This window comes from Protobothrops mucrosquamatus, unplaced genomic scaffold (genome assembly GCF_001527695.2).
Source record: "Protobothrops mucrosquamatus isolate PMUCROS unplaced genomic scaffold, P.Mucros_1.0 scaffold1915, whole genome shotgun sequence".
NCBI lineage: Eukaryota > Metazoa > Chordata > Lepidosauria > Squamata > Viperidae > Protobothrops > Protobothrops mucrosquamatus.
In genome coordinates this window covers 78,147-90,844 of record NW_015388039.1, presented here as the reverse complement: position 1 = coordinate 90,844, position 12,698 = coordinate 78,147, and the positions used below count along the sequence as shown (strand labels likewise).

Genomic DNA, 12,698 nt, shown 5'->3' with positions numbered 1-12,698 from the left:
CAAAGTTGGAATTGATTGATTGAACTTTTTAGTCTCACCCAGTCTGCTGTTACCACTGCAGCCACGCCCACCAATGGGCCACGCCCACCCAATGGGCCACACCCACCCGGCACCCGACGATGCATAAGTGGGTTTTGGGTTGCAGTTTGGGCACTCGGTCTCTAAAAGGTTCGCCATCATTGCCATATAGCAATTATGGTTGAGGTTATGGCATAAAATTGTTAGCTTCCCTACCTTTCCCTTCTCTTTTAAGCCAAGCAATATGTGGGTACTATTTAAGTGTAAAATATGTATGACTCAGCAATATTTATAAAATTCTGTGAAGTAATAGCCATCCAAAGTCGCTGTAACTATGAGATGGGCAACATATAAATTTAATAAAAAAATAAGTAAAGAAATAAAAACGGCTCCGGGATCCCTGATATTCTGAGCTTGGTTGCTTGCAGATATTTGTTACCCAACTAGGTAACAATATCAGTGCACAATCAGGTGCAACAACCAGTGCATAATCAGTACAATAACCAAGCTGAGAGAGTACTAAGGACTCCACAGTTCAACTCTGAGCTACATATATTCTCTTCTATGGGAAATAATAGATCTTTTAGAAATGTTAGAAAGTGATGACCACGGTTAAACATTTTCCTTCCATTTATGGCAACGCTTTCATAATTCCTGTTTTTCCAATTATTTGTACAATGTCAGTTGATATTTTCATGGAATTACACAAATCAATGCTAGAAAAGGGCTACAATTATAATCAGCAGTAATATGCTCTATTTTGAGTTTTATTATTAAGAAGGCAAAATGCTAAACAGTGAGATTATATAATGTGTTTATATAAAAGGATGTACCTAGAAAATGCCATTTTGTCTTCTGTACAATTGGAGCAAAAACGTGGATTTAGAACTTCTTAAAAATTACTAAATGTGTTGATAAAGGATCCACAAGGCAATGCACATCTATCCTGGAAAGCTAACTGCATATCTAACATGCTCTAGAATCAGCAGAAGGAATAAATATTTACAAGATTCCAGGACAGGCTTAATAAAATCAGTGCAACTTTAATTTCTTTATCCAGCAGAGGGCAGTGGTGCCTATTCTATATTACCAGAGCAATGTGAACAAAATATATTCTATAGGACATATGCTTATAATTCAATTTGAGATTATCAGAAAATTTGCACACATTCAAAGAGTCAGGACCAGAAAACATTGTAATTCTACTCCATAAGCAAAACATTTGTTCAGCTTACCTTGGGCTGCAAGTGGAGACATATGCTGATGACTTCTGCGATGGATCTGATGACGATAGGCATAGACCGCAAGAACCAACACCATTATGCATCCCATAATACCTCCTGCTACAGGACCAACTGGAGCACTTTTTATCATATTCAAGGTTATCACTTCATCTCCTTTCATTTCAGAGGGAGAAAAAAAATGAAAGTCATGTGAAAATCTCCTAAAGAAGTTCAAATCCTGTAAAATAATCTAGATAATTGCTAGATTATGGGTGCTACCTGAAGTCTAACTTTGGGTGACAAAGACACTCTGAACAGGAAATGCCAATTTTCAAAACAAGCCGAGTGACCATTCCACTGCTCCATTTAATATATTAAAATGTTTATGAATACAGTAAATTCCTATCCTAATCAATACACCAAAATGGCATTTCCTCTTACAGACTGCATGGGCTAGAAAGCATCTCTTATACAGGATTAATCCAATATATTCTGCTTCCCCAGGTAAAATTCTTTTATGATAAAAAGAAGCTAGACCTCAGCTTCACCCTGCGTGATTCTCATAAAAAGTATGGTTGTTTTTTTTATGTAGATAATCCAGACCAGATCTCAATATATTTTAAAAAATCCAAATAGATCTTACCAATGGATCCCATGTCATCCGTATAGGGGCTTTTGGCACCCACAATACCCCCAAAGCATTCCTTCTGAAGAGCACAATAGGATTTATCAAGGTGAGTCTTTCCATCACTGTCTACCATGCACCACTCACAGTCTAAGACACCAAAACAATCTCTGCAAGATAAAGAAATGGCTGTGAAAACTTACTTATTACAAGATTAAGTAACCCGAGACAAACCAATTTGTGAAATCTGCCTTTTATAGCTAGACCAACAGACAGGTTAGGCTATCTCACCTTGCTATCTCTTTGCTGTCAGTGCAAATTTGCACTTCCAATGAAAAACAAATCTGTCTTTTTACCAGCTAAGCTGTTTTATAAAACAAAATAATGATTCCTTCGTGCTAGATGTGAACCTAATATATCACTTGTCCACTAGTCAGAAATGACACTAATTTTCCTCCATCTTCCTTACTCTCCTTTTCTTGAAAGCGGAACAAGACAATTTCTGTTATTGCTACCAGTGTAATCCTGATTAAAATTTGAGATCTCAAGCAATCATTTCCATACGTCCACCCAAGAATCCCCAAAGCAATGACTCTCTAGCATTTTTTCAGGCTCTAGGTTCAGGCAAGCTGCTCTAATTTAATTTCTTCATTGTTATGGAGGTCACTTTAAAGATTTTGTAACTTTCAATGGGTAGAATCTGAATCTGCAAAGAAGAGGAGCTATATGTTTATTAGGTTAAATAAAAATAAATATAAATTTAACTGATTTCATGGCAGTTTTTATTTTAATTTTACAGGCAGGTAACAAAAATTCTTTATTGACTTCTTTAAGGGAACAAAATTGATGTAACTTACCCACTCTCCATTCTTTGATTACACTGTGTATTGATACACTGAGGAAGAGCATCCTGTAGGCTGGGATCCACAGCAATAAAAGTCAGAGGTTCCTGATGGACTTCACAACTAGGGTTTCTGAAATTTGGAAAGCAGTATGCAAAAATTAGGTTTCAAAAACTCACTCAATGGTTATGTTACTTTATTATTTACTTTAACCACCCTTAAAGCAATGTAATTACCCATCTAACACCTTCAACAATATATATTATCATAACATTATTAATAAGTTGTTAGCTTTGCATACCTGCTTTCTGCATTGGTAAGGTTGCCTGTACATTCATTGACTTCTAAAGGGCACTCACAAGGGCATTCACATTCATTCTGTTCCATTCTTCAGGAAGAAAATAAATAATATTTATTACCTCCTCCTACTCCCTGCATATCTTGAATCTTGGGCCACAAAACAATTTTAGTGTCAAATAGGACCAATAGTGTTGTTTACAAGTTATATTGAGCTTATTACTAGCACAACTGTTGGCAATATATGTAAAGAGTCCTTTCCACATTTTACAAAGTTTTCAAAGTCCATAGTCATTACATTACAGCACAAACAGGGTATTAAGACTATTACTCCACTACAACTATGGTGATTTCATGTGAAGTAGCATGTAACTATTACAATTAGTAGTCATTAGCCTGGAGGAAGCGTTGTCCATGGGGTTGCAATGCGTTGGACACGACTTCGCAACTAACAACAACAACAAGTCATTAGTAGTCTCATTTTCATTTTCAAGTCATCTTTTAATATCTCAAGCAAGTAGTAGCACCAAAATCCAGAATTTAATTTAGCATTATCTACAATCTCTCATCATTCAGCTTTGTAAATTCTCTGCATCCTGTTTCTTCCTCTCACCAGGCTTATTTTCATTATGAGCCTTTTTACTTTTTAAAATTAAACAAACCTAAAGGTTGTCTTTTCTATTTTTTTCCCTCTGCAATATCATTTTTGATACACGATGACCAAATCTCACCACCAGAATAGTCCAAAGATCTTACCCTGGTGGTAAGATGGCAGCCAATAAATTTTACACATAAATAAATAAAAGCACCATACATTATAGATCACCTGTCCACAGTATAGGAAGCATTTCCACTGTTTTGAGGGAAATGCATAAAACGTGATCCTGAACCAGACTTAACCTGTCACCTAAACCAGATTGACTGAATTAATCCATTAGATCAGGGGTCCTCAGTCCTCAACCGTGGCAACTTTAAGACTTATGGACTTCAACTCCCAGAATTCCTCAGCCAGCTTTGCTGGCTGAGGAATTCTGGGAGTTGAAGTCCACAAGTCTTAAAGTTGCCACGGTTGAGGACCCCTGCACTAGATTATTTACTCAGAAATAATATATAGTCTGAAAGCATTTCTGGGTAGAGGCAGGTGGGAACTCTTTGTTGTCAAAGAAACTACGTTGAGGTAACAAGCAATCTCTAATTCAGCCCTTTTGGTTCCTATCCTGAAAAATGGCCACAGCTCGTGTGCTGACTGGCAGGCTGTCCTCCAGATTGTAACTGGTTTCCGCTACACACAGCTCATCTTTGGCCCACAGAAGTGCAGCTATAGCTTGATGACCCAATAGCTATCCAACAAGGAGGTTAGGTTAGATATGTGATAGCCCTGCTCCTTCAAAAGAAAGTATAGCCCTGTCTTCTAAGATAACTGTAACAAAAAAGAAAGCAGTCTGTAAACTATACAACAGGTCTAGTGACTGAAGGTGCTGGCCTAGAGAGCAGGAGAGTGTAAATTCTAGTTCCGCTTTAGGCTTGAAAGCTGGCTGGGTGACTTTGGACAATCATCCTCTCTCAACCCAACTCACCTCACAGGGTTGTTGTTGTGAGGAAAATAGGAGGAAGCAGTATTAGGTACATTCATCACCTTAGGTTACTTGTACAATCATAAAAATCCAATACATATACATAAAAAATATGACTATTCTTCTGGAAGAAAGCAGGAGAGTCTGCTGGACCCCATAAATCAGTAGTTCTCAACCTTTTTAATGCCGCGACCCCCAACCGGTTGTAAGTCGAGGACTAAACCGGTCGTAAGTCGAGGACTAAACCGGTCGTAAGTTGAGGACTACCCAACCGGTCGTAAGTCAAGGACTTTCCCTGCCCGGGAGCGCCGCGCATGCGTGGTTCCGCCCCCTGCGCTGGCCGAGGCATAGCTGGCAAGCGGCAGAGACGGAGCAGGCCGGCCACCAGCTGGCCCAGCCCAAGGGAGGTAAGGCACCCGCCGGAAAAGGGAAAAAAATTGCGGACAAAAAAATGGCGGACAAAAAAAATGGCAGACAGCCTTGCTTGGCGACCCCCATGAAATGGTCGATCGACCCCAAATGGGGTCGCGACCCATAGGTTGAGAACTGCTGCCATAAATCAAAATGTCAAAATGACCAGGTATAGCCAGAAATGTTTTGCTTCTCCCTCACACAGAATACTGAGCTGTACCTTACATAGTGAATAAGTAATCTGCCTAGGCATTTTGTAAATAAGACTTAACATGCCTGTGGAGTCACATGCTGCTTCATTCAGCTACTGTAAACCTAATGCACATTAACTTGAGGCCCTGCAATCCCTCCATTTTAAAGAAGCACAATCCGAAGTATAATCCAATCATGTCTCACTTCAAATGTCTTCTTACCTGTGACAGTTCAGACAGAGCCTGTCTACCATACTGCAGGCACAGAAAGCAAGTGAGTCACAGGTTTCATTTACTATTCCAACAAAGGCATTGGTTCCAGGTATTCTTGTCAGCCTGTATTTAGAACAGTGGCTGCCGTGCACAAGATTTGTCAGATCACCCTAGGGGGAAGGAAAACACATCAGACATGTGGCAGAAAACATGTTTCCCAGTGAAGCGAAGTGTTCTTGTTACGACAAATGTTATCTGCTAGACTGTAAGCCTACACTGTCCCCTAAATGAACTCTCATCAGCAATCAATACTTCAACACACAAATTATCCCAACCAGATAAAAATGTACATAAGCTGTAGGGAATAAAAATTTCTGACTAAAACGTTATAATTTAACTGGATGTCAGTTTGCTATGGGTGAGCAAGCATGGAATATACCTCTCACATTTGTTACCCTTTTGAAAACAATTTTTGCAAACCGAGAAGAAAAAAATCATGAGGCCCTATCACAGTGGTGGCAAACCTATGGCACGCATGCCAGAGGCGGCACTCGGAGCCCTCTCTGTGGGTACATGCACTGTCGCCCCAGCCCCACCTCCTCCCACAGCCCCCTCCTCACCAGCAGCCCCCCGGAGGAGAGTCGCCCCCGGGCATGGCCCACATGAAGCAGCGCAGCCAAGGACATGGTAGCCGGGCAGCAGGGACAAGACTCCGCCCTTGCGCCCCGTCGTGCGCAGATGCTGCTGCGAGGCACAGGTGGAGGGCGTGGCCGCCATGGCACTGTGGGGCTACCTGGGTGATCTGTGGTGGGCCGTGGAGGTGGTGGGTAGCCCAGTGAACACGGCGGAGCGGGGACAGGGGTGGGGGTGGTTTTTGGGCACTCGGTCTCTAAAAGGTTCGCCATCACTGCCCTATCACCATCTGGCTAGCAAGTTTCTGATTCAAACAATAATGTTGAAACAGCAAATCGTCTATTACATTGTTCCTCCCAACGTTCCCAATCATTAGAGAGAAGGAAGAATTAGAGTCAGTGGCTGGAATACACTTATATTTCAGATGCAAGGACAAATGTCCACTCGTCCATTAATGAACTCAAATAATAATACAACGATTATTCCAGAGAGTCACATATCCCATTTCAGCTATGTATCCAAGCAGTCTGTTGGATCCCAGAAAAAGCTCCCAGCAACCTGTTCTTCATAGTGGCCAACCTCCTGAGATGTTTACATAAGGTCTACAGCAGCCTCCTGCTGCTGCTTTCTTGCCACAGTTCATTAGGACAAGGCTCCTCTGATCTTGGAAGACTGCATGTGATCATCATGAATAACTAGTACTTTTTTTCATTTCAAGTTATAAAATCCTTAGTGCCTTTTCTAATAGGGAAAATGTACCAGCCCTCTCATAATTTCAATTCACTTTTTTTTTTTTTTTTTACTTTTTCTAGTTTTGGAACAAACTTTGCACTGCAGTAAAAAAAAAAAAAACCTGAGCACACTATTTTAAATGTTGTTCCCATTATAGATTTGCATAGTTAAAGAATATTGCGTTTGCCATAGGATACTATCTAAAGTATTAAATCTATGGTTTTCTATGCCTTGCTAACTTAATGCACTTTCCCAACTGAATGCCCTCTATAGGAGTTCCGTATTACCAGTCTTGTAGGCTATTGTATGGAATGACATCATGAGGTATAATTTCCATGTTCCCAAAAGTGCATGGAAAGCATGAAGATTGATAACATGCTCAGGTTTCTGTACTGAAAACTTCTTTTTTTGCCCCATCCCTGCAGCAAAGAAACACCTCCGTTTCAGCACTGAAGCTGCAAAAACCAATGCAAATCCAAATTCACTGTAATTTGCTAGTAGTGTTTTTCAAATTTTGGTCACTGACTGGGATAAAGCAGACTGCCTAAAAGTTCATCCATAATACTTATGGATTTAAGATGTATAAATAAAGTGCCCCATGATCTACATTCATAGTATTAGACCAATGCTGCAAAAGCGCTTGTTATACTGTCTCTGGTACAAGTTAAATAATATTCTATTTAAATATAAGCAGTTTAAAGACTCGGTTATATTCTATAACATACCATCAGGCTAGTATTAAATTTATAAAATCTCTGGACGGTTCTGTCACTGAAACTGTTACACAAATTTTTCTTCACAAAGTTTGGATGATTTAGGATATCATTTGCCACAAGAGGTTCCTACAAATAAAAAGTAAAAGACTGTTAATAGTGTCATAATTTTACAAATATCAGCAGTGTTATTTCTCTTCTTAAACTGGCAGTTCTATCTATGCAGAAACAGTACTTGAGTTACAACGGAAATTGGGACTGGAATTTCCATCACTAAGCAGTGTGGTTGTAAAGAACAACATCACACGATTGCATCACTTAGCAACAGCATACTGGCAGTTCTGGTTGCCATCATAACCCCAGGACCACATGGGGTTTTTGTAGGCAAGCAGGCCAGTGGATGCATGGAGGGGCAGGGGACACTGTGAGCAGCTGCTTCGGAGTGTCACCTGATGCTGTGGGAGATCAGGATATGCAGTGGGCAGGCACTATGGAGCACAGGCAGACAAAAACAGTGGGAGCAGGAGCGACTTCTAACTTTCAACTGACTTCCCCATTCACTTTGCTTGTGGGAAGCAAGCATGGATCATGAAGAGCTTCCAGTGAACATTACTCGCAACGGAGGATTGGATGGTGAAAAAGATGGAACTTGCCAAGATGGCCAAAGATAGTTCTGATCAGAGGAAAGACGTTATTTGAATGTATTGCTGACTGGAAATCCTTCATAGACATTTTGCATGAAGCAGAACAAAATGAATGCATAGTATATGGCTTTGATGATTAGAAAAAAATAGATTAAAGAAAAAAATGAAAGCGATGGTGCAACCATAGAGCAAGAGGTAGATTTATACTTATACTGCTGTAAAGAAAATTAGAAACTACTTCTTATGTTTTCTTTTTTCCTTTTTTCTGCAATTTCCCTTTTTTCTTTTATTCTCTTTAAATATCAATTTTGTTAGTTTTTACTTGTATTTATTAAAATTTCAATAAAATTATATTTTTAAAAAAGTGATCGTGATCACATAATCGTGGCTTGCTGTCATAATTGTGAGCTGGCCACCAAAGCACCTAGACCACAATCACATAACTGTGAGGATGCTGCAACAGCTGCAACTTTGCAGACTTGGTCATAAGTCCCCCTCATTTAGTGCTGTTGTAACTTTGAACAGCTGTTGAATGTGTGGTTGTAACTCAAGGACTACTTATATATCAAAACACCATGGTGCAGGCAAACCTTGTGTGTGATATGTTGTTGTTCTACTGGAGCATGACCTTTCGGATCAATAAGAGTTGGATGTGCCACAAGATATCCTCTGTCTTCCATAATAAAACATCTATCAAAAAGCAAACAGTAAAAGAAATCATAGATCAGAATACATGTATTATTAGGTAGCAGGGTGTACAGTTTGCCAAACAAGCATGTGCATGAAAAACATATGTATTTGTTTATCTAGACCAGGGGTCCCCAACCCCGATCCGTGGACTGGTACCGGGTTGTGGCATGCCAGCAACCAGTCCGCACAAACAAGTAAAACCCCATCTGTGGAAAGCAGGCAGCACAAAAAATCACGCTCCCTCTGGTCCGTGGAAAAACCTCTCTCCACAGAACCGGTCCCTGGTGCTCAAAAGGTGGGGACCTCTGATCTAGACATTCCATTTAGATGCCACCCAACTCCAATCAATTCTTGGATACTCACAACAATAGAGCAACACAGAAAGAACAAAATACAAAAACATAACCCAGGAAAAGGAATTAGGGATTGTAGAAATACACAAAAGGTTGCAAGTTCCAAATTTCTGAAGCGTAGAACCTCTTTTCCAAGTGTTCCTAATTTATAACAAAGACATTATTTTGTTCTCAACTGCCAATTCAGCAGTAGAGCTTTGTGTGTTACAAGAGCCCTAAGACTGACTTCTAATGAACTTCAGGGTTTTTAAAGACAATTTCTAAAATGCATTGCACTGCCAAATTATAGTTGGCTTTCTATTTTTGACAGTTGTTGCAGCCAAGGCCAGTTTCAACATGGAAAAAGTAGACACTACATTCAGATGAATTTGAAATAAAGTTCTCCCAATTCTAAAGCCATATAGAAATATTATTTGAGTGAGGAGGACTGTGATGTTCGTTGGCTATATTAAATTTAATTTTCGCTGGATTCAGTGTTATTTCACATTCCAATAGTGGAACACTTAGAGTATGTTGGGGTCTTGTTTGACTGGAATTACATCACTTGAAGTAGTTCAAATGTTATTCCAACAAAAGTTCAGAATGGGGTTGCTTTTCACTAAGGCTGAAATAAAATATCCCCTAAGGCAAATGCATGTAAATTACAGAATTTTGTGCCAAGCAGTGAAATAATTTTCCAGCATGAGTTTCTAAGATTAATCCTCTGAGAAGAACTAAAGATACCATAAAGCCATATCAATCAAGTTTCACTTATCCCAAGTAGCCTAGGAAGATATTAGATTCAGTAGTGGCGAAAGTAGTTGAGAGGTCTAATAATCACATCAACCCACATTTTTTTGTCCAGTCATTAGGGATTATTGTATCACCAAAGTGACCCAAACAGCTTCTGTTCCAGAGCTACATCTAAAATCATATTGAAATATTCTACTTTATCCAAAATGCCAGCCATCAGATGAGTTATCCTAAATTTTGCAAATTTTGCATTATCTTTCACTAAAGATGGAAGACAACAGCAGAATTTTCTTTTTTCTTTTTAATCAATCAGCCTGGTGCTCATAACTCATAAAACTGTGGAAAAGATACAGAAAAGATCTATGTATCCCTTTTATATTCCATAATTTCATCAATCATCTTGCAATCTTACACACTTAGCATGGAAAGAAATGGTTAATATTTCTGAGTAGAGCGGCATTGTAAGCGTAATTTTATCAGGAAAATACTGATTTGTTTTGGAGGACTTAGTGGGGGTTAAAAGGGAAAGGAGAATAGTTTGCTTCCCAATCTGTTCCAATCTTTAATCTTATTTTGCAAAAAAAAAAAATTCGTACCATGATCAAGAACACAATCTCAAACTGCTGTGCTTGGCAAGAGGGCAAATAACTTGTAGTCAATACAAGTAGTCAATCTATACAAGTCCAACAGCATAGGTTGCTTCTGGAGCCCGAGATATATAGTTCTACATGATCTTTCATTCTAGCTTTCCTTGCTAGATAATTGCATTCTCTCTTCTTCTTTTACTATTTGTCTTGTCTTCAGCATCTATTTCTTCTCATTGTTCAATGTACTTCATTTCCTCCAGCTCAGATGATAGATGGGCAGAAGCAAGGAGGTAATATACCTATGGACAATAGGCTGGGACAAAGGGACCTCTGGAAGTGATTAATGCTGATCATTTAATGCATTGATGAAGGAGGAAACGATCCCATTTCTTGGTCAAACTGGAAACCAAGCACTTCTTCAGATCTGAATATAGGTCATCTCAACATCTGTTTTTGTTCATTTATGCATGTAATTCTTCAATACTTAAGGTGTTTCCCCATTTTTTCATCCTTGTGCAATATTCATTTTTGTCTTCCAATTTTATATACCTATCAAATATACCCTTAAATATTTCAGAAATCAAACAATCTCTTGATTAGAAAAAGCAAATATCACTGAAAACTAGTTGATTTCTGAATTGAACTGCAAGCTATTTGTCTTCTTGACACAGATTAAAAGACTTTCTTTCAGAATTAAGATTTTGACTATTTTAATTTTTCTCCTAACATCTAGAATTTCTGTCAGGCTTAATGGCATCAAACTGTAGTGTAGTAAATGGAAAGAATACACACACACGCAAAGTATAAAATTAAAGCAAAGGGATTGCATATCATTTTACCTTATTTTATTGCCTCCGTCTTGGTTACAAACTGGTAACAGGTCCATTAGTACTTTGTAGAAATATCGCAGAGTAAAATCAATGCCCATCACCGCAACAGAATGGCCAGAAGACACCTGTGAGCTACAAACAAGCACAAAGAGGACCTCTTGAGAGACTAAGAATTAAGAAAATAGCCAAAATATTGCTTAGAAAAGGGAATTTAAAGGAGTAAGGACTCTGCAAATTATATATAGCCTTTTAACCTTGGACTTTCACAAACAATAGGAGCAAGCATTCATAACTTAATTCATCTCAGCAGATTCTCCTGCAGAGAACAAAAGAAAACAAACAGAAACTTAACAGAAACAGCTTTGTCTGGGTCCTGATTATATGCGCATGTGTCTGTATGCATTCATGCTACTGTATACCATTCAAGGTGGCAATCAAGAGAAAACCAACTATAAAATAAAATCAGAGAAAAATAAAGAGCAAGAGGAAAAAGCAATTGCAAAACGCAATATAGTAAACAACAACAAAAAAGAGGAGGCAGGTACAACAGATACGAGTCCTGCCCTGCAATGCTCTGGATTTTCCTTAGAAGAGGCGCTTCAGAATACATTGCAGAGGAACAATCAGCTTCTGGATTGTTCCTTAAAGTCTCTGTGGGATATCTCCCCCCCCCCAGAATGATGAGGCTCCTACAGGGAGGCATTCTCTACAATTACATGATCCCAGAAAAAGATGCAGATGCTTTAAAGAGCTATAGTCTGGTGCTGTAATTGCTCTCCTATGTATTATATTCTGAAACACATCTTCCAAATTAAATCTGAAACCATACACAATTCTACAATCGATAGCATGCTTATATCAGCAGTAAGCAAACGGAAAGCTTTTAAGTAATCCATAAAAGACCTCCAGGGATGGCACCAACGTTTGAAGCAGAAAATTCATCAATTTGGCTGCAGTCGCAACATGTTGGTATGCAGTGGCTAATTTCACATGACAATCTAAGCTACCAATCTGTTTAAATGTATCTTCAATTAACCAACCTGCTAGACTGCAAGTTCAACATATTGCAATAGTTTACCAACCACATTATGCTAAGCCAAAATCAAATAAATAGCTTAGTGGGATGTATGTATGCATTTTTTTCAGTAGGCAATATTATAAAATTCAGCTGATGAGTCAAGATGGAAAATAGTAAATTAATCAACTGAGATGAAATACTATTTGGCAAGTTTTCTTCACCTTTCTTTCTTTCCTTCTAATCATACCTTAAAATATTACTTACATGAGATATGTCACTAATTTTCTTTAAAATTGAATTAAAGTTTCAGTTGGCCAAATTTTTCTCAAGTGAATCAAGATTTTATGATTAGTGATGCGTGTCCTAATGCAA

General features: G+C 38.7%; 1 protein-coding gene across 1 annotated transcript in view; it reads right to left on the bottom strand.

Moving 5' to 3' along the window:
• Nucleotides 1-12,698, bottom strand: part of CACHD1 (cache domain containing 1) — an 87,656-nt gene that overhangs the window by 10,144 nt on the left and 64,814 nt on the right. The window contains exons 18-25 of the mRNA XM_015823565.2: nucleotides 11,318-11,440; nucleotides 8,707-8,806; nucleotides 7,485-7,601; nucleotides 5,404-5,564; nucleotides 3,010-3,096; nucleotides 2,724-2,840; nucleotides 1,885-2,036; nucleotides 1,254-1,415 (exon numbers count right to left, since the gene is read on the bottom strand). Coding sequence (XP_015679051.2) covers nucleotides 1,254-1,415; nucleotides 1,885-2,036; nucleotides 2,724-2,840; nucleotides 3,010-3,096; nucleotides 5,404-5,564; nucleotides 7,485-7,601; nucleotides 8,707-8,806; nucleotides 11,318-11,440 — 1,019 coding nt within the window. The remainder of the gene's footprint in view (nucleotides 1-1,253; nucleotides 1,416-1,884; nucleotides 2,037-2,723; nucleotides 2,841-3,009; nucleotides 3,097-5,403; nucleotides 5,565-7,484; nucleotides 7,602-8,706; nucleotides 8,807-11,317; nucleotides 11,441-12,698) is intronic.